We start from the raw sequence: 21,999 nt of genomic DNA on the forward strand, positions 1-21,999 counted from the left end.
CAGTTCCGGCTTAGTCTATCGGTTCCACTGAAAGATGAGTTGCCTGAGTAAGCATACATGAGCAATTAAAAGATCTTATTCAGCTCTCAATTCAGGTTGACAGGAGTCAAGAAAGAAGACTGGAGGTGAGTCATCTTTCAGGCATGACAGATTGCAGAGTCACGGGTAAAGTGGGTGGAACATGGCAGTCATTGACTGGTGAGACATCACAGTGGCAGGGGAGCAGCTGCGGTGGTGTGTTCAGAGACCGATGATGTCATCAATATATGCCTGGAACTCATCATCAATCACCTGGATAGACCTAACTAGTATGACAGGATCCTCCTGTTGGATTTCAGGCTGGCTTTTTATATTATCTGCCCCTGCATACTACAGAAAAATGTTGTGGCACTCAAGGTCCATCTCACCCTAGGACTATGGATCACGGACTTCCTCACCAACAGGTCCCAAGTCGTCAAGCTGGGTGCCATCTCCTCACAACCAAGGGTCACCAACATGGGTACCCCGCAAGGATGTGCCCTGTCACCACACTTGTTCTCCCTATATATGAATAACTGCAGGTCCACGGCAGACCTTGTGAAGGTCAAAAAACGACACCGCCATCATTTGCCTTGTTAACAAAAAATCACAAACAGGCCTACCATCAGCAGGTTGACAGAATATGCCACTGGTGCAGTGAGAACAGGCTTATACTCAACAAAGCCAAAACTGTCGAGATGATTGATTTCAGGAAGCATGCTCCAACCACCTCCAATCTACATCCACGTCACAGAAGTAAAAAAAGTCCCCTGCATCCGTCTCATGGGCGCAGCCATCTCCAATGACTTGAGATAGAAGACCAATACCACCTCTACCCAGAGAAAAGCACAGCAGAGACTAGTATGGCCCAGTAACTTGGCCATCTTCTATTCTGTCACAATTAAATCTGTTCTCTGCTCCTCCATCCTGGTCTGGTATGCTAGCTCCTCCGCCAGCGCCAGAGGACCACACGTTCATCGGAAAGGAATATTGAGAAACACCTTCCCCACTGGACCTCCCCTACAATGTACCAGACTGCGCTCCAGAACATTGGGGATAGCTAGCGATCCCACACTCCCAGGCCACCACTGATGGGCTCACGAGCAGTCACGTGTCCCTAAGGACTCAAATTCATGATTTAAATGAGACTTAATTGCCTCAGCTGTGCGGCTGGATGACAAGGGGTTTGTTACCCATAAGTCAGTCGTCCTCCATACATTCCAAACAGCTTGCACACATCCTATTGGACGCGTTGCAAGGCTCACTATGCGCACTTCTTCCTTCAAGGCGGAAGGCGACAGTGCGCGGTGGTGAGGCTAGCAATGTGTCCAATGTCTGGAGTGCAGGGAGGACGACGGACTTATGGGTAACTAACCCCTTGTCATCCAGCCACACAGCTGAGGCAATTAAGCCTCATTTAAAGCACGAATTTGAGTCCTTAGGGACTCCTGACTACTCGTGAGCCCATCACTGCAGGCCATGTGTTTCTTCATTAGGCTTCCATCAGGCCAGAGATTTAGGGCCATCTCAACAAGGACCTTGAGGCCCAGAAACAGTTTTTATCCCCCTTGACTGTCAACCTCATCTCCTTACACTGAGCCACAGCCACTTCAATGTATCTAGTGTACACTGATGTATATTATATGCTGTATGTTGTATTTACTCTGCTTTTTGTGTGTCCTATGTGCTTTCTCTTATCCCCTACTTTTGTTATGTGCCAAATCCAATTCCGAGCAAGACTCAGTTGTGCTTAGCGAATAAAATATTTTCTAATCCTGATTTCTGATTGCAATGGATGTATTTAAACGTCAGAGGGAGAGAGGTAGTGGGAGGATAGAAGAAAAGATGGTCAAAGAGACACAGATAATTCAGACAGGAAATCTTTGCGGGTATGGATGAAAAACCACTGTAATCAATAGTACGATATCAATGTCTACATTTACCTTAAATGACATCCACATATGCTGATATTAAGTGTTAGTATCAGAGTATTCGTTTCCAGATAGCATTTTCACATTTAGACTGGAACATAACATTTTGTTCTTGAATTCTCGGAATGCAGCTATTTGTATTTTTCCACAGTAATGACTTTAGTATAGTATGGGCATAGAAAGGAAAATACTTTAATTTGATGATTACTCAAGGATTGCATGCTGCTGGCATTGTTCAGAAAAGACGTAAATTGGCCTTACTTATCAAAGCAATAAAAACTATATTCCACAGCAGAATGCGGTAGGCAACCCACCATTGTCTATTTAGAACATAATGATTAGATGGAAGGGCAATGTGCTCTCTACAAGACATTAATGCACTGATGTAAGTACTTTACAAGCTAAAACATATTACAGCAATAACCAAATGGAAACGCTTGTAAAAAATCTATTTTACTATTTTATTTAGATTTATAACCCAAGGCCATATATCAAATGCCTTACAGTATACTTATAAAATAATAATTTAAGAGCATAGCCAAATAGAAGTCATCATAACATGGAACACATGCAAGGTAGTGAGATCTTTATTTTCAACATTAAGTAAAATATTTTCCCCTAAAATTATGAAGTAGCTTCTCTCTGCATTTGTGAAATATAAAACCGACATTTTATACTAACTAAACTAAACAAAGTCGAACAAGGCAAAATTAAAGTCAGTCATGTTGAATTAGTGTAAATAATGAGTATTAACTTTGGAAATGAAGTTTTGAAATTAAATAATCCTTTGTGTAGTTGTGCTTCCTACAGTTGTGCAGCTATCCACGTACACTCAAGATCCCAACAGCCGGTCTCCTGTTACCAGAGTTGGGCATCTCCCTGTGAATGCAGGTCCCTCATAGAAACACATGGGTTCTACAGTAATACTGGGATTCTTGAAGATATAATCTGGCATCTCTTGCTCTCTGTAAGCTATGTACACATGCTGCATTAAACTCGGCCGTGGCAGATGATAAAGACCACCTCACCAAGAATCTAGTGTGTGTGTACTCCAGCCACCCCCCCCCCCCCCCCCAATGTTGCCAAAGATCCGGCATGCTGGATTCTTAGCGATATCTGAGCAACCCCCAAGCGCATTGATGTTTCACTCACCCTGCATACTGGAAGCCACTTGGTCATGCGTCATTCCTCTTCCTTCTTCTATGGCAACATGTGTCACTAACCTCTAGGCTAGTGACACCCCTGTACAGAGGTTGGTCCCAACTGTTAACTGCTGTATATAATTTTGCTCACCAGCAGCCACATTGATAGAAGCTGTGCTTTGCAGGATATCGAGAGGATATGTTTCCTTCACTCTTTCTAGTTTACTCACATGGATGGGAAGCTCTCTGTTTCAGCCCCGCCTTCTTCCTCATCTACACCACTCCTGCTACCAATGCTGGAAGCACTCCATCCATGCTCCAGAGATACTGACCATGTTCCTTCACAGGGTACAGCCATAAGAGACAAGCGGCTGGCCCCCATCTCCGGAGTGTTAGATGTGGTTGTGTTTGCGCTCCTCCCTGCTAGGCTACAGCAGCAACAAACACTGGGAAACCAACTGCTCTCCACCCGCACACTCTGCTCACATAAGCATGCATCCTCCATGACAGATCCAGGATCTTTAGTGCTGAATTAGACTCAATTAATTTACAGTTAATATCAGCTTAATCCTATTCATGTATCCAGCCACAAGTCAATTCTGTAACTACAGTAGAATTTCTAAAACAGACGGCTACAATTATAATATGCAGAGCAGCTGCCAGCATTTTTAGTGTATTATTTTTAGGTTAGTAAATAAAGCTCGTCTGCTATGTCAACACAGCCCATATTGATTATTACATGATAACAACATTACTTGATAAGGTAAAATAAAATTGTTATTGGCATGAACATTGTAATTTTTTTTATAAACCTACACACGTTTATTCTATGCAGAAAACACAATTTATTTAGTGATGTGCACCATACAGTAAACTGCAGAGGTATTTGATTTTGCACTTGGGGCCATGTCACAAAGGCAACTGAATAATAGCTACCTACTCATCACTAATCATAGCAACAGAGTAACCAAGCAGTTCGGGTGACCCAAACCACTAGGAAAGTATAGGGGGCCAAAAGAGACCGAAAAGCCCTACTAAAAAAGCAATGCTTGGTGTTATTTGCCTTCTTAAAACAGAAACTTGCAATAATTCAGCTATAAGTATACATGTGTAGTTACCCACAATGCAACTCTAAAGAGATAATTTGCATATTCAGTAGTGGTGCATTGTGGGTAAAAACAAATGTTCACAAAGGCCTAGTGCACACCAGAGCGTTTCGCTGCGGTTTGCGATCCGCTTACGGGTGGGGATCCGCTTGGGTAATGTATTTCAATGGGCTGGTGCACACCAGAGCGGGAGGCGTTTTGCAGAAACGCATACTCCCGGGCTGCTGCAGATTCTGGATTGCGGATGCGTTTCTGCCTCAATGTTAAGTATAGGAAAAACGCAAACCGCTCTGAAAAACGGCACTTCAGAGCGGTTTGCCAGGCGTTTTTTGTTACAGTAGCTGTTCAGTAACAGCTTTACTGTAACAATATATGAAATCTACTACACCAAAAACGCTTCACAAAACCGCAAAATGCTAGCTGAAACGCTACAGAAAAATAAGAAAAAGCGTTTCAAAATCTGCTAGCATTTTGCGGATCTGCTAGTGGTTTTTGGTGTGCACCAGGCCTTATAGCTGAATTATTGCAAGTTTCCTTCTGTTTTAAGAAGGAAAATCACACCAAGTAATCATAGCAACTAATTTCTGTGATTATCTGCTATCACTATCCACAGCTGCTAGTGACTAGGCCCCGTTCACACTGCACGCGTTTCCAGCCGCGTTTTGGAAACGCGTGCAGGTGGCCGACACGCACGACATCAGACATTGCATGCAGTGCAATGTCTGATGTTCACACTACATGCGTTCCGGACCTGTGCGGTCCGGGAACGCATGCTGCACGCATTTTTTGTAAAAACGCGTGGCTGTCCCATTCACTTTTCAGTGATGGGATCAGCCACGCAACGCATACGAACGCGGATGGCGTGCGTTTGTACGCGTTGCGGTCCGCATGCGTTCCGCGTTCTGCAGTCTGAACGGGGCCTAGGGTGTATTCTGCAGTAAGCTGAATAACATGCATAAAGTGCATGTGCACTGGGCATTCACTAGCAATTAAAGCAAATCTGAAGCAAAAATAAACGTATGATATATAGTAATGAATTGTATATGTGGTACAGACACAAACTATAAGTAGCAAAGAAAAAAGTCTCATGTTGTCTGCCAGTATAGGAAGAGTTAAAAGAAAACTTCAGTTGTTATCTATACAAAAGAGCTTCTCTGAGCTCTCCGACGAACTGGGTTGAATAGTCCTGTTTCTGAAGCACTTAAAGGGAACCCGAGGTGAGAGGGATATGGAGCCTGCCATATTTATTTCCTTTTAAACAATGACAGTTGCCTGGCAGCCCTGATGATCTTATGGCATAAGTACTGTCTGAGTCAAAACCCTGGAACAAGCATATGGCTAATCCAGTAACATCTGAGTCAGAGCACCTGCTCTGCTGCATGCTTGTACAAGGTCTATGGCTAAAAGTATTAAGCTGGCCACTAACGATACAATCTTTTTCATCCACTCTTACCATTTCTATGTAATATAAGGTAACTGCCTAAGTTATCCATTCAAGATATTCACTCAATTTACCCTTATACTACATAGATTTGGTAAAATTGGATGAAAAAGATTGTATCATTAGTGGATGGTCACCTTTAGAGACACAATTAACAGGGCTACCAGGTTACTGGTATTGTTTAAAAGGATATAAATATGGCAGCGTCCACATCCCTCTCACCTCGGGTTCCCCTAAAACAGCCAAAAAAACAGTGAGAGACAGCGTGAGATAAGGTTTTACTGCAGGAAAGTTCCAAGGGTCATTATTTCTGCTTTGTTTTATAGTTTAAAAGATGGTGTGCTTTTCAAACTGCAACTGTGACAGAACGATGCAATGTTATTATAAAAAGCTCTATAACTGAAGATAAAAATATGAGACTCTTTTCTTTACTACTGTTCTATTCCTTATCCTTACTACACATACAATTCATTACATCATACATTGTTTTTTTTTTGCACTGTAAGTTTGCTTTAAACTGCTTCTGGTTATTAAGAAGTTGCAGTAGTTGGAATTACATTGTTGCTGGAGAATAGAAGTGGTTTCTGGTTATTGATTTATTAACTGTTTTCATGCATGGGTTAAAGAGAAAATATCAATTTGTGAAATTGTGACTACACCACCATTGTTACTAATTCATTATTTTAACAAATAGTATAAGGCTGCTATTACAATCTTCTAATAAAATAGTGAGATTTAAGATTCCTTTTTTTGGGCTTTTCCGTTTGTTTTAGTGTAGTATACAACCAACTTAGAAGTCTCTGCCAAGGTTTTGTATGTCATGAAGAGACTGATAAAAGCAGTAGATGTAAAGAACAAGACCCGATAGCTGGATGTCTTTTTTTCAACCAAACCAACGATGTAACTGAAATAGTGAAGGAATCTATAGGCTCGTACACACACTGGATGGATGTCACCCAAAGGGGATCGGGGCCCTATCCCTCCGGTGACATCACTGGACTGAGATTGTACAGATGTGTAGTTGGCCTGCACAAAGAGTTCTGTTGAGCAAAGGTGGTTTCGGCGTACAGAGCTCACCGCTGGGCGCCAAAACCACGTGTCCTATAGCAGCAATGCTGCCTGATACTTGGCTGATATTGAGGTGAAGCCCCTCCCACAGTGTGATATCAGCGCCATGGTCCTGACAAGTTTCCTGTCTGTGAGCCTTGTTGCATTGTGGGAAATAACAGCTGTTTCTAACTGCCAAGCAACCAGCATCTCCCTTTGTGCATATGTATATCTACAAAGAAAAACCTTTTAGCCTATCGCATTGTTAGGGGGTGTGGTTATAAATAATGGCAGTTGGTGCTGTCTAGTTATTTAATTGTCTGCCAGTTGTAAAGAGGATTTACGTGCAGGCTGATTGTGGCTCAAACAATATGGACAAATCACATGGGGAATATCAACCATTTCTTGCTCTCTCTTCTTTTTTTTTACTACTCACTTTGCAGTGTATTGATTTATTTTTTACCCTTTTTGCTAAAGTTCCTCTTTAACTGATGCAAAAAAGAGCCTTATAAACAATTATAACTACATGCCCAGCTGGTCATAGCAGCAATATATCACATGCAACACAATATGCAAATGGGTAATGTACAATTTGAAATATAAACATTGATAAATAGATATGTGAATCACAGTGGGGTTAATAATAACACCCTGTAATAACCTCTTAAAATATTGGGATTACTTGGCCATGGCCACCTGGGTTAGTTTATCTAGGGCATGGATGTTGAACCAAAATTGAACACTGGGATCAAGTAATCAACCTCAATGTCTAGTGGACACCTTCCTCCCTTATAAAGTTCCCTGGTGTCTAATGACCCCACTTTCAACCCTACAACGTTCCTTGGTGTCTAATACCTCCCCCCCTCACACATACAGTCCCCTGGTGTCTAGTACTCCTCCTCTCTCCCTTATAGAGTTCCCTGGTGTCCAATGCCTCCTCTATACAGCTATAGTGGTTCTCCCTCCCCTATACAGTTCCCTGGTGTTTAGTGGTCCTCCCCGATGCAGTTACCTAGTGTCTAATGGCCCCCTCCCTCTCCTTTACAGTCCCCTGGTGTCTAGTTCTTTCCCCCTCCCTTCTCCATATGGCTTACCTGTTTATGTAGGGCTTCACCTCTGATCACTTCTATACAAAATCAATTTTAAAAAAGCGATCGGAAATTAGATCGAACCTGTTGGAAATAATTGTTTTGACCCATCTATCTGACGGCAAATTTGTTTACCAGGCATTGCACTTTCATAGGAATTAAGAGGCTAAGAAGCAGCCAGGTACTCCTTATCAATTGCACTTGATTAGAAGTTTTGGCAGGCTGCTGATCTGGATCATTCAAATGTGTGCTAGCCCAACACCAAGTAGGGAAGACCTCTGTTCTGATCTTACAGAAGCACTTGTTGCTGCCCATCAATCTAGGAAGAGTTATAAAGTGCTATTCCAAACAAGGTTAAGTAAATAATTTTACAGTAATAAGGATTGTTCACAAGCGGAAAACAAGATAGTTGCCAATCTTCACAGTTATGGATTTACAAGCAGCGTCACCCTAAGGTCAGGCTGTGCAATGTTCTGATAAATTGAAACAGCTACATCTCAGACTCTATGGCTATTAACCTGTAAATATTTAGATTCATGACAGCACAAGTAGAAAAAGACTGAATAAGTATGAATTGTTTGGAAGGGTTGTAGGGAGAAAGTCTCTTCTCTCTAAAAAGAACATGGCTGCAATGCTAAGGTTTGCAAAATTCTACCTGAACAAACCACATGACTTCTGGAACAATGTCCTTTGGACAGAGACCAAAGTGGAGGTGTTTTATCACAATGCACACACCACATTTAAAGAAAACCAAACACCATATCAGCACAAACTTCATACAGTACCAACTGGCAGGCATGGTAGAGGAGGGGTCATGGTTTGGGATTGTTTGGCACCTCCAAGTCCCTGGGCACCTTGCAGTCAATGTGCCAACCAAAAATCTCCTCTGTGTACCAAAGCATTTTATAGTCTAATAAGAGGCCACCTGTATGACTGCTAAATCTTAGATAAAACTTGATATGTGCCCTTACTCAATTTTTTTTTCTCCCGAGTTTTCTGCAAGATCACTTTTAATTTTCTTACAATACTAAAAAAAGAGATAAAAGGTAATAACATTATTTTAAGTACTTCTTTACTTTGGGGGACTTAAAATATTCACAAAGCTTTTCTGTTAAATTATGTCACCTTATTTATTAACTCACAATTTATCTCTACTTAGATGACTTAAACATGATTTACCTCTCCTTATCTAACTTAACTCATGGTTTAGCTCTCCTTATTTGACATAACTCATAGCTTAGCTCTCCTTATTTGACATAACTCATGGTTTAGCTCTCCTGATTTGACATAACTCATGGTTTAACTCTCCTTATCTAACAAATCAGGGCTTAGCTCTCCTTATTTTACATAACTCGTGGTTTAGCTCTACTTATCTCATGAATTATCTCTCCTTATTTGTTTTTCTCATGCATTAGCATTAGTTAAGGTGAAAAATAAGTAACCTTTGTGAATCAACCCCATTGGCACATATTCACTTCACTTATCTACTAGGTGGTCATTTTCATCTTCTCTTTAAAATAACCTTTCAGCATTTTACAATTGGAAAAAGTATTCAAAAGTTGCTGAAAAAGTACTATCAAAATTATGAGTATTTTCTTTCTTGCAAGTGGTTTAAAAGGAATTGTATTGACAAGGTGTGTAAATAACATGTAGGAGCAAACTCAGATGAAAAAGTGAATTGCATATGCGCCATTTTATCAATAACACATGAAAACATCTCTTGGGAGAAAACTCAGTAGAAAATGCTGAACCTGATCAATGCTGTGGCAGAGTGCTGTCCATAAATAAAAATGTTAATGAACTGAAGCATAGTTTTAAAGAGTGACCAACATTCTTTGACAGTGATGAGACATTATGACTCAATTTTTGTTAAATGATATGGTGGAATCTGTTGTGTGTTGTTTAACCACTTGAGTCCCTTAAAGAGAACCTGTAACTAAAAAAAAAAACCCTCTAGGGGATACTTACCTCCGGAGGGGGAAGCCTCTGGAGCCTAACGAAGCTTCCCCCGTCCACTGTCCCGGCAATCCAGCACTGCGACCCCCCGAACAGCGGAGAGGTAATTATTTACCTACCGCGATCCAGTGCAGGCGCAGTAGTGGCTCTTTGTTCGGGCTAAGGTGGAAATAGCCAAGCCCGATCGTATCCGCTCTACTGCGCAGTCCCTTGCGCCTGCACAGTAGAGTGGAAACGATCGGGCTTGGCCATTTCCGCCTTAGCCTGAATGAAGAGCAGCTACTGAGCCTGCGCTGGATTGCGGTGAGTAAATATTGGCCGCCCAAGCACACCCTTGTCAGGATTTGTCAAGAGTTTTGGGGGAGCCAGCGTTGGATTTCCTCAAGCTACAGAGGACAGGGAAGCCTCATTGGGACCCTGAGGCTTCCCCCTCCCGAGGTAAGCATCCCCCAGAGGGTTTTGTTTTTGCTACAGGGTCTCTTTAAGGATCAGAGACTGCTAGTAGCAAAAACAGGGCTTACCAACATCTCGCCGCATGGTCCCGCCACTGAAGCCCACTCGCTCTGCTGTCGCTGTGACAGCAGGGCTCTGTGATCTGGTCAGGAGCCACTTTCTATGATTAATGTGAGCCAATGAGATTGGCCAGCGGGGAAACACTGCACCTCCCGGAGACACACAAAGCCGATATATGGACCGTTATCTTACTCGCGCCGAGCTACGAGAGAAGAACGCCACTCCTGCCCCAAAGATGGCGCCGAAGGGCAAAGACAAGGAGGCTCGCGGGCGATCCAATTCCACCAGACGCAACCAGGACTGGTCCGAGGACACAAATGAAAGAGAATGGGACTCTGATTCGGAGGGCACTGCGGACGGAGGTGAGCAACCTATTAAATATGCCAAACTAGCAAAAGCGGTGGTGGATCAGCTAAAACCCGATCTGGAGGCCATGATTCAAACGGCCCTCACGCAGTCTCTGAAAAAAATACATAAAGATCTACAGGCACACACTGCTAGATTAAATCAAGCAGAAAAACGAATATCAACAGTTGAGGACGATAATGCGTCCCATGAAAGATCAATACAAACACTGCAGAAAGAGAACAGAGAGATGCATGACAAATTACAGGACCTGGAGAACAGATCCAGGCGTAGCAACCTACGCATAGTGGGATTGCCGGAGTCATATGCACCAACAACATTATCCAAAATCTGCGCTGAATCAATCCCAAATCTCTTGGGCCTTGAAGGCATACACAAAGTAGAAAGAGCTCACAGAGTAAGTCCCCCACAAGCAGCCACTAACAAAAAAGGTCCAAGGGTGATTATGGCAAAGTATTTAGATTACGCAGAAAAGGCTGAGATACTCCGCACATACCGGTTAAAAAGGTCAAGATCTAGAGTTTGAAGGCCATAGACTTAGACTTTCAATGATTTCTCGCTGGAGATCTCAAAACTGCGACAAAAGTTCAACGCGACCTGCGCTGAATGCGTTCACCGACAGTGGAAGTTCACCCTACTATATCCCGCCATATTAAAGTGCACCGACAACGATGAAGTGACAAGAGTCTTCAAGACCCCCCAGGAGGCGGAATCCTTTTTCTTTAAAAAAGGCACAACAGCCCCCCAAACGTCACCTGAACACAATGATGACGATTCCTGAGGGATCAGTACTTCACAAATGGAATACATAACCGCTTCAAAGCTTTCAATGTGGCGTGGGGCGCTGCATAATCTGTTTCTTCACCTTGACCAGGTTTTAACTGTTTTAGCATATCTCGGAATTACTTTGCTGAAAAATGCATAGAAAACAAATACATGTCAAGATGAAGATAGGACTTTAGTGGAGGGAGGAGGGGTCGCGATATTAGCTGGAGCTGCTTGTCACGCTAATCCCCCAGGGGAAGAAGTGAAGTCATCTTAGTTTTTATACTCCATTCCTTAGCTTATCTTAGAGTACCTGTTAACACAGGCGCAGAGGATGAAAGTTTATAATTTAGCATTCTGTTTAACAGCTGTTATTTGGGGATGGGGTTGGGGTATACTAGTTAAGCGGTTAGCTAACAACAGGGAGGGGTGTCACCATCTCATAGGGAAACGTCATAGTAGCTGCTTGATTTGTAATATGGTCTACGCTGCATTCGGGCTCTGGCACATCTTCTTAATTGATAAATGACTATAGTTATCTGCAGTTGGAACGTTAAAGGGCTACGTTCTCCCCACAAGCGCTCAATGATCTTGCGACACCTAAAAAAAATACGAGTGGAAATAGCGTTACTCCAAGAAACCCATCTATCTGCAGAGCACTTTTACGTTATGAAAAAACAAACAATGGGTGGGAGAAGTGATAGGCTCACCCTCTACTGAGAGGAAAGCCGGGGTACTTATCTTGCTACATACAAATTTCAAGGGCAAAATAATTGACTATCAGTCTGATGAAGGGGGGAGATGGGTGAGAGTTCGCATGCAGCTGGGCAATGAAACACTAAATCTTTTAAATGTTTATGGGCCAAATGGAGACAACTCAATGTTCATGGAGAAAATTAGTAGCTTAGTTCTTCAAGACAACTCAACCAACTGGATAGTTGGCGGAGATTTCAACACGGTAATGAACCCCGTCGAAGATAGATCTACAAAAACCCCAGTACCCACAGCATACCAGAAAAAAGCAGACCATCTCAAAGTGTTTGCACAAGATGCACGGCTGTGTGACATCTGGAGAGTGCTGCACCCGTGGGACAAATCATACACGTTCTACTCGGCTCCACATGACCAGAATAGACTCATTTCTATTATCAGACAGGATTGTCACACGGGTGCTGGACTCAGACATATTAGATATGGTCATCTCCAATCATTCCCCAATAGTTCTTTCAATAAAAGAATACACCCCGAAAGGCACAGATATTTTGTGGAAGTTCCCAACACAATTATATCAGGACGAACAGTTTGCAGAACTCCTTAAGCAATGGTGGCATGAATATAAACAAGATAACAAACAACATATATCAAATGCTAGGTTATTCTGGGAAGCAGCTAAACCAGCCCTTTCGAGGGAGGATTATAGCCTATCTGACAGGAAAAAAGAAAGAAGCACAAAATAACTACCTAAAAGCAGTAAGGGAAGCCAGGGAAGCTTTAACCAAATTTCAGTCCCATCCCAACCCAGCAACTAAGCTAGAATGGACAAAATAGAAATTGGAGACAGACGCCTGGCTCAAAAAGAAAGAGAACATTTGTGGAACATATAAAGAAATTAGATTCAGGAGATATGGCAATAAAATGAGTAAAATACTCAGCAATATTGTTAAGGGCCCCTACCCCCAACCCCCCCCCCCCCCCCCCCTGTAATATCTCTGCAATCAGAAGCAACTCGAGTCAACTTCTCTCAGATCCCAAACAAATAAATAATCAGTTCCAGGAATATTATGCCAATCTTTATAGTGAAGTATCCCCAAATGATCATTCGTCCCAAATAAACGAAATGCTCCGACACATTTCATTACCCTCACTGACCACTGAGGACATTCTCACGCTTAACGCAGATATCTCCCAAGAGGAGATACTATTGACAATTAAGAACCTACCCAATTATAAATCACCAGGCCCAGATGGTCTGTCCCCAGAATTCTTTAAACTCCTCAAAGCAGAGATTGCATTACCTCTCCAAAACATGTGTAACACTATTCTCAAAGACGGTCAGATGCCTAATTCGGCAAAGTCCGCACACATCAAACTGCTTCCTAAGCCAGGTAAAGATAAGACAGACCCGGCAGCGTATCGGCCCATATCTTTAATAAACCAAGACATCAAAATCTTAACAAAGATTATGGCCGATAGGCTGGCGGGTCTTATACATAAACTCATAAGTCCTGCCCAAGCGGGGTTCATCACAAATAGGTCAGCGGTCATGAATATCAGAAAAGTCTTAACGGTCCTAGATCATACAAAAGCATACCCAATTACGAGAAAGCACTATGCGTTATTATTATTAGATGCCGAAAAGGCTTTCGATAACGTTAAATGGAACTGGCTAAAAGCAGTCCTAAGCAAAATGAATTTTCAAGGCTACTTTTGCAATTTATTAAAGGCACTACAAGATAATCCTAATGCCCAAATTTACACACCTAGATTTCTTTCATCCCGTTTTAACCTAGAGAAAGGCACACGCCAAGGGTGCCCCTTATCACCGTTATTATTTAACCTAGCCCTGGAACCTTTACTTCGTATACTGCATGACCAAATCTCAGGCATACCAATTGGTAGGGAAATTGTCACACATGCTGCCTTTGCCGATGACCTTCTCCTATTCATGGCTAAACCACATACTGAGCTGCACAAAATATTAAACATTATCGAAAAAGTGGGCACCCTGAGTGGGTTTAAAATTAATTTGAGCAAAAGCGAACTACTATGTCTGTCATCTCGATCAGAATTGCACAAAATCATGAGAGATCCACCAATCCCCATCAAAAACCAGGTTAAATATCTAGGTATTAACTTTACAAGAGACCTCGACTCACTGTATAGCCTAAACTACACACCCCTTTTTACCCATATAAAGCATAAATTAGATCACTGGCAGAACTTACCTATTAACCTGATGGGCAGAGCCGTAATTTTAAAATCAATGTGCTTTGGCAAATTATTATACCCTCTCCAAACAATTCCTTTACTAATAAGACACAAGGATACCCAACTAATAGAGAAAGCTTTTAATAAATTTCTATGGAGAGGCCGTAAAGTTAGGATAGCATATGAGAAACTAAAACTACCCAAAGATTGGGGAGGGCTGGGATTACCCAATATAAGGTCATATAATCTGGCTTGCTTATTTCGTCATATCAGAGACTGGGAAAGACAGTCCAGCATATATTCCAACTATGACCTGGAGGGGGCGTTCATGGAGCCCTGACTTCCTATGGCGGTCCTGCTCACCCCATATAAACATCTTCCCTTTCGACTCAAACACAGCAGGATGGTCAGGGATACCTGGGCTTCATGGAAGGAAATCCGGAAAATATTCTCACAGCCGGCCACAGTGTCAAAATATATGCCCATGTGGGGTCACCCAGGGTTTCCCCCCAGAATATCCCATAGTGGGTTCCTAGCATGGGAAACAAGGGGAATCAAGAAATTAGGGAACCTATGGTATTTCAAAAAGAATAGATGGTACAACTTTCTAGAACTGAGAGCTCTTTATGACATACCCAAATCGCACTTTCTTTTTTTTTGCCCAACTAAAATCTTTCCTGTCAAGTCTGGGAGACAATATGGCGGATAAAATGAAAATGAATTCCTTTGACAGTTTTTTTAATCCGCAGAGACTAAAAATGTCTTTATCTGAGATCCAGGAACAAGGCCATTCATAGAAAAAAAAGCTCTCCACAATTTCTCCTCCTGGATTAAAGACACCCAGAATGAAAACATAAGTTCTCAAATTATAGAAGGAAATAACACAGTCCGCACTCTGATCTTAGATGAGTCTTGGAGAGAATCTCACTTCAAAATGATTCACCATGCCAAATACGCATTCAATATAAAATATAAATCACCACCTTCAGATTATCGGCCATATTGTCCTAAGTGCTCACTCCCAAATGCGAATATGTTTCACTGTTTATGGTCCTGTGAAGTAGTGAGTCTATTTTGGAAAAAGATCCAAAAATATATAGCAGAAATGTGTAAATGTAAGATTGATCTGACTCCCCAGTTGTGTCTTTTTAATTATCACGACTCCTCAATTACCCCACCAAACGATTCCAGGACAAGGAAAAAGGGTTTACCCCCATTGACACATGTGATTCTCATAGCGGCACGTAAAGTGCTTTATAATAAATGGATATATACAAGCTCACCAACCACATGGGACGTTAAGCAAGAACTCCTTCACATGTTCCACCTGGACAACATAGAAACACAAATGCATAAAGAAAAAAGGACAACGCGATTTTTTCGGACTTGGAAACTCTTTATTATATATTCCTTCACCACAAAGGAAATACGAGATATCATGACGCCATTCAAGTATACAGCTTGGTATGCTAAAAGAGACTTGTCCGGAGAATTGGGCAAATTAAAAATATAGGAGAGAAGCTACAGACATGACGTATGGCTGAAAGACACGAGAAGCTACCTTAAAGAGAATTTCTGCATAGAGTTTAAAATGAGATGGTGACAAGGGAGGGGGAGGGTGGGTTAATGAGGGTTGGGAGGAAACTAGGAAAAAAAGGATTGTGAAGTGTCGACACTTGATAGAGCCAAGAGGCAAGGTTAACAAATATTATATGTGATTGTAATATGACCATTATACCAAAGGAAATGTAACCGGAGTCTTGCCTCCTGCGTGAGGACACCTGTACCTTTCTCACAATCTATAATAAAATTTGTTTAAAAAAAAAAGCGGTGTTTAAAGGGAATGTCCAAGCAAAATAAAAAAATGAGTTTCACTTACCTGGGGCTTCTACCAGCCCCGTGCAGCCATCCTGTGCCCTTGTAGTCACTCACTGCTGCTCCAGTCCCCCGCTGGCAGCTTGCCGACCTCGGAGGTCGGTGGGACGCATTGCATAAATTTTTACGCATTCCAGCTAGTGCAGGAACATTAACACATACATTTTTACGCGTTACTGGTTCAATGCGTAAATTTTTACGCATTGAACCAGTAATGCGTAAAAATATATGGGTTAATGTTCCTGCACTAGCGGGAATGCGTAAAAATGTATGCAATGAGTCCCGCCGACCTCCGAGGTCGGCAAGCTGTCAGCGGGGGACTGGAGCAGCAGTGAGTGACTACAAGGGCACAGGATGGCTGCATGGGGCTGGTAGAAGCCCCAGGTAAGTGAAACTCATTTTTTTATTTTGCTTGAACTGTCCCTTTAAAAAAATAAGTGAGTAGAGGGGTTAGTGTCAACGGAATCAAAATCCTTGTTTCATAAGCAGGGATATGGACCTTCTGCAGGTAAACAGGGTAGAAGGAATATACATGTAATAAGGTTCGATAAAGTTAGATGTGGTCTGTAGAGTGACTTAAAATGCCCTTAGGGCCCGTTAAGACTGCACGCGTTTCCAGCCGCGTATTGGAAACGCGTGCAGGAGGCCGACACGCACGACATCAGACAGTGCATAGAGTGCACTGTCTGATGTCCACACTGCATGCGTTCTGGACCTGTGCGGTCCGGGAACGCACGCTGCACGCAGATTTTGCAAAAACGCGCCATCGCATCGTAATCAGCCATGCAACACATACAAACGCAGATGGCGTGCGTTCGCATGCGTTGCGTTCCGCATGCGTGGCCGTCCACGTTTGTAATGTGAACGGCCCCTTGGAGATTTTCCCTGCAGAGCAATTTGGCATGGAGAAGTTCTATTTTCCTGATTATGTTATGTACTGTATTTTGTTATTTCCTAGACCACCAATCTGGCCATTTATGCACATAAAATCATAAGTGTGCCATAGGGATGGCTCACACCAAGAGCCCTTTCAAAAACTCTTGGCTAATGTATTTGTATGGGCTAGTTCACACCAAAGCAATGTGATTTTTTCCCCCAAACGCAAACATGGGTCCTGCATCATGTTGGAGGCGATTACGCCTCAATGTAAAGTATAGCAAAACTGTAAAATAGCTTTAAAGGACAACTATAACGAGAGGGATATAGAGGCTGCCATATTTATTTCCTTTAAAGGATACCCGAGGTGACATGTGACATGATGAGATAGACATGAGTATGTACAGTGCCTAGCACCCAAATAACTATGTTGTGTTCCTTTTTTTCTTTCTCTGCCTGAACGAGTTTGTAAGTGGCTGACTCAGTCCTGACTCAGACAAGAAGTGATTACAGTGTGCCCCACACTGGTAAGAAATTTAAACTATAAAATGCTTTCCTAGCAGAAAATGGCTTCCTAGCAGAATGCTAATCCTGCATTCAAAACTTGCAAACCTTTTTCTGCTGTTTTGGTTTGGAGTTATCACATACTTTATGAGCACTGGCCCTAGTGCCAAACAGTGCCAAAGAGTTGAATGCTGGGAGTTCTTTTTATCTATAATATATTCCTCCTCTTCTATTTATTTACCTGCCTAGCTTTCTTATCTGAAACACCTCTGCTCACTTGTGTTTACGCATTGAACCAGTAATGCGTAAAAATGTATGTGTTAATGTTCTTGCACTAGCGGGAATGCGTAAAAACGTACGCAATGCGGCCCGCCGACCTCCGAGGTCGGAAAGCTGCCAGCGGGGAACTGGAGCAGCAGTGAGCGACTACAAGGGCACATGATGGCTGCATGGAGCTGGTAGAAGCCCCAGGTCAGTGAAACTCATTTTTTTATTTTGCTTGAACCTTCCCTTTAAGCTAGCACTTGGCTAGCTAACTATGCCCTCCAAGTCCCTCTACTCTCCCCTGATTGCTGCCGTAATACGTTACCCCCAGGGATCCCACGATGGCGCAGGGGCAATCGGGGAGATCAGAGAGGTGCAGCTGGGCTTGGGGCACATGGTTAGCTAGTGCAGTGCCAGCTAAAGCATATAAAATTACTGTAATGATCCGCTCAGCTGGCTGCACAGGCAGACAGCTGTTTGACCATTCCTTATGTTTGAGAGATGCAGGTCTCTGGAAAAGAGACCTGGCTTCATCTTGCAACTTTCAGAGTTGCTTTGCTGAGGGATTTGCATACATGCAAATTGCCCAGCTGTCTCGTTTGAGGACTGGCAGTATAAAAGCCTTCTGCTGACCAGAAGGCTTTGCTGGTCATAACGGTTTGTTAAATCACTCCTGGAGTGTCAGCCTTTGCTGTTGGATTGTTGTAGTTAGCTTAGAGTAATTCTGGGGACTGCACTAGGCAGCCTCTCTAGTGCAGTTAGCCTGCTTATCTGTTTTGTCTGTATTATCCCTCTGTTACGATTGTCCTGTCGCCAACGGTGGTCATCAGGAAATCGTTCTGTCTGTCTGTGGGTGCTATAAACAAACACTTGGGAGCACCCTCCAAGCTCTGAATGTAAAGTGTGTGCCAAGATCCTGGCCCCTATACCACAAGGGGCAAAAACTGCAAAACTTCCTGAAAGGATCTGCACCACACAGAAGGTTGTATTTATAAGCTCTTCAAATCTTTATTCCATAAAAATCGACAAGGCAGCGACAGCCCGCTGTTTCGGCCCAAAATGGCCTTTCTCAAGTTGCCAGAAAAGGCATTTGACTTTGCTGGCAACTTGAGAAAGGCCATTTTGGGCCGAAACAGCGGGCTGTCGCTGCCTTGTCGATTTTTATGGAATAAAGATTTGAAGAGCTTATAAATACAACCTTCTGTGTGGTGCAGATCCTTTCAGGAAGTTTTGTCTGTGGGTGCTAACCAGGGCAGCGGTTGTTACTGGTAGCCCCTTCTGTTTTATCTGTCTTACTTGGATTGCACTAGCCTCTAGCGGTAGCGGCTGTGGATCCTTCTGATCGCTTTCTTGGAGTATAGCTGGAGCAGCGGTTGCCACCGGCTATCTCATCTGTCTGTCTTGCTTGGATCGTACTCGCTCTGGCGGAAAGAGCAGTGGATCCTGCTAACTCTGTTTCTATACTTGGATCGCACTCGCTCTGGCGGTAAGAGCAGTGGATCCTGCTAGCTCTGTTACTTTACCTGGATCGCACTCGCTCTGGCGGAAAGAGCAGTGGATCTTTCCTATCCTACTTCCCGTCCGTCTGTCTGTCTTGTCTAATATGAACGCTTGCTGTAGGCTCGTGAGGTAACCGTTAAGCAAGCGCTCACATTCTCTGTTTTGTGTTTGGGTGGTGGGGGTTAGTTAGGCATGCTTGTCTCTGTTGTGCTTAACACGCGGAGACCGCGTTGTAAACGCGTTCGCTGTTGCGAATGAGTGCGGTGTTCGCATTTAGTTAGCGGTTGTTGTTTTCCTTAGATTTGCTGTGCCTTTGCTACTCTCGTGCCCTGCCTTGCTTAAGCCTTGTGTCACCTCTGGCAATCGCCTCTCTCGCGATTGCGTTCCTACTTTGTTTCTGCTGTTGTGTGTGCACCGTCGCAGGTAGGCGACTAGATTGGTGCACATACATACATTCTGTCCCTGTGCTCATTCTCATTCGCAATCGCTTCTCTTGTGATTGCGTTCTCACTTGGTTTCCTCTGTTGTGTGTCCACCGTCGCAGGATGGCGGCTAGATTGGTGAACATACATACATTCCTCATCTGTGCTTATTCGGTCTTGTGTCGCTATTAGCAATCGCCATCTCTTTCGATTGCCTTCTCACCTGATCTTCATGGTTGTGTGTTCATCGTCGCAGGGTGGCGACTAGATTGGTGGACACACATACCCTCTGTCGCTTTGCTCGCTCTCTTTCAGGGCTATCTTGTCCTGCATTTCTTCCCTTCGTTTTTCCAATTCCTGCCTGGCGTCTGTGGCAGGGCAGAGAATCTGTTCCTCTGCACTCCACAGCTCCATCTGCCGACAGGAATTTCCCTCTACAGGTGCTTTGCACCTTTTGCTGGGTTCTCTCAAATTATACGCTTGTGGAGGATTTCCGCAGTGTCAGCGCACGTCCTGTGCGCTGACCATGGAGAGAATTCCACAATCGTTACAATAACATTTTATTAAAAAAAATGATCCCACGGATGCAGCCTCTGAAACTGCGTACCGCCAGGGAGGTTAAACAATTATTGAACACTTTCTGCAAATCCAATAAACTTCATTTCACTTCTCAAATATCACTGTGTGTTTCCTATATGATATATTTAACTGACATTTTTTTGACATTTTAATTGTCCATAGTCTTTCATTGCCCTGCGGTGGTGTGCGGTAAAATTACCACACCGCCCCAGTGTGAAAGGTCCCTCAAAATCTGAAAATCCCCTTTGAGAAGACGGACTAATCCAAATCCTGTCTGATTTTTATTACCTACTGTAAGTGACAGTGACATAGTGGGAGAAAAATATTGTGCATTTTACTCTGGGACACATCTTATGCAAATATTTCATGTGCATGTATTTTAATTTTTACATTTTTTCACAATAGTGGTCCTTTAGAGAATCCTATCAACAGCTCAGCTCACTTTCCCCTGTATTCAACTAAGATAAAAGGAGAGTGGGCAAAATTGCCAGTGTTCCATAAAATACTGCAAACATAAATAGACCCCAAATAGCTAAACTCCCAGATATTTTTAGAACCAATAAGCAGCACCTGTGACTCTAAAAGCAAATTAGATATTAAAAGACAGTTCTTTGTAATAACAGATGTTGACACTGTTTGCTGCAAGTGGGCTAGACAAATCCCAGGAGCCAGGTAGATAAGATACCTTAAAAATGTCAGCTGGTTTCTCATGTTACATTTTTTCCCTGACTGACCACAGTCAGGCTCCCGCAAATTTCAAGCTGGCACCTGGATTGGACAGACTGGCTTCTGAATTCCACATTCATTTTCCCAACCCTGGCATATGGCAACCATTCATTTATATAGGCCAATAAATACCAGCTACACGCTTGAAAACATGCAGACAGAGAGCTTGGTGATATTTAAACCTATAGTATTTTTCAAATCATATCACAGTATGCAGAAATGACAGAAACAAGTGAAATTTAATGAGATTGCTGTAGTCCTATTTGTCAGAGATCTCTTTTTTCTCTTCTGGTTTAACTATTTTCATCTCGAATATTTTAAAGTACTCCAGCATGGCTTGGGCATCTTTAACGTCTAAACTGTATTCTGTTGCTGTTTTCTCTGAGGTCCATGTGTGCGGAGATATTTTGTGATTGTTCAGAACCGTCAAAACCTCAATGATAGAGATTTTTCCCTTTGGAATGTTGTCCACATTGAGATTCAGAAAACTATTTTGTATTGTATGCTTTGGAGATCTGAATTCTTCTGGCTTTGGTGACAAACCATCTTGATTTACCTAATTTGAAAGAGAAGAAAATGAATTAACATTTGGCAAACCAGTTGAGATAAACAAAGGTAGCCATTGTCAACCTAATTTCTCCCGCTAAGAATGGACAGTGGTTGCTTATATCTGTCAGCAGTCAAAAGATGGTGGTGAGTACTGTATATTCAAATTATCCAGGGCTGTGGAGTCGGAGCAATTTTGGGTACCTGAAGTCTGAGTTGGAGCCGGTGGTTTCATAATTTGAGGAGTTGGATTCGGATGATTTTTGTACCAAATCCACAGCCCTGGTAAGTATTAGACTAAGGAGTCAGAGCCTTTTGGGTACACGGAGTCTGTGGTTTCATAAACTGAGGAGTCGGATGATTTTTGTACTGACTCCACAGCCCTGAAATTATCAATATATTCCCA

At 42.8% G+C, this 21,999-nt stretch overlaps 2 protein-coding genes across 4 annotated transcripts in view; one reads left to right on the plus strand and one right to left on the minus strand.

Annotated features, from left to right (window-relative positions):
- KLHL32 (kelch like family member 32) overlaps positions 1–21,999 on the plus strand; it is a 494,024-nt gene that overhangs the window by 56,753 nt on the left and 415,272 nt on the right. The window lies entirely within an intron of this gene.
- Positions 21,268–21,999, minus strand: part of NDUFAF4 (NADH:ubiquinone oxidoreductase complex assembly factor 4) — a 36,579-nt gene continuing 35,847 nt past the window's right edge. For both annotated transcript variants that reach the window (XM_068231206.1, XM_068231207.1), the window contains exon 3: positions 21,268–21,603. In XM_068231206.1, the coding sequence (XP_068087307.1) occupies positions 21,307–21,603 (297 nt within the window). In that variant the 3' untranslated portion in view covers positions 21,268–21,306. The remainder of the gene's footprint in view (positions 21,604–21,999) is intronic.

The sequence above is a fragment of the Hyperolius riggenbachi genome, chromosome 4, assembly GCF_040937935.1.
Source record: "Hyperolius riggenbachi isolate aHypRig1 chromosome 4, aHypRig1.pri, whole genome shotgun sequence".
NCBI lineage: Eukaryota > Metazoa > Chordata > Amphibia > Anura > Hyperoliidae > Hyperolius > Hyperolius riggenbachi.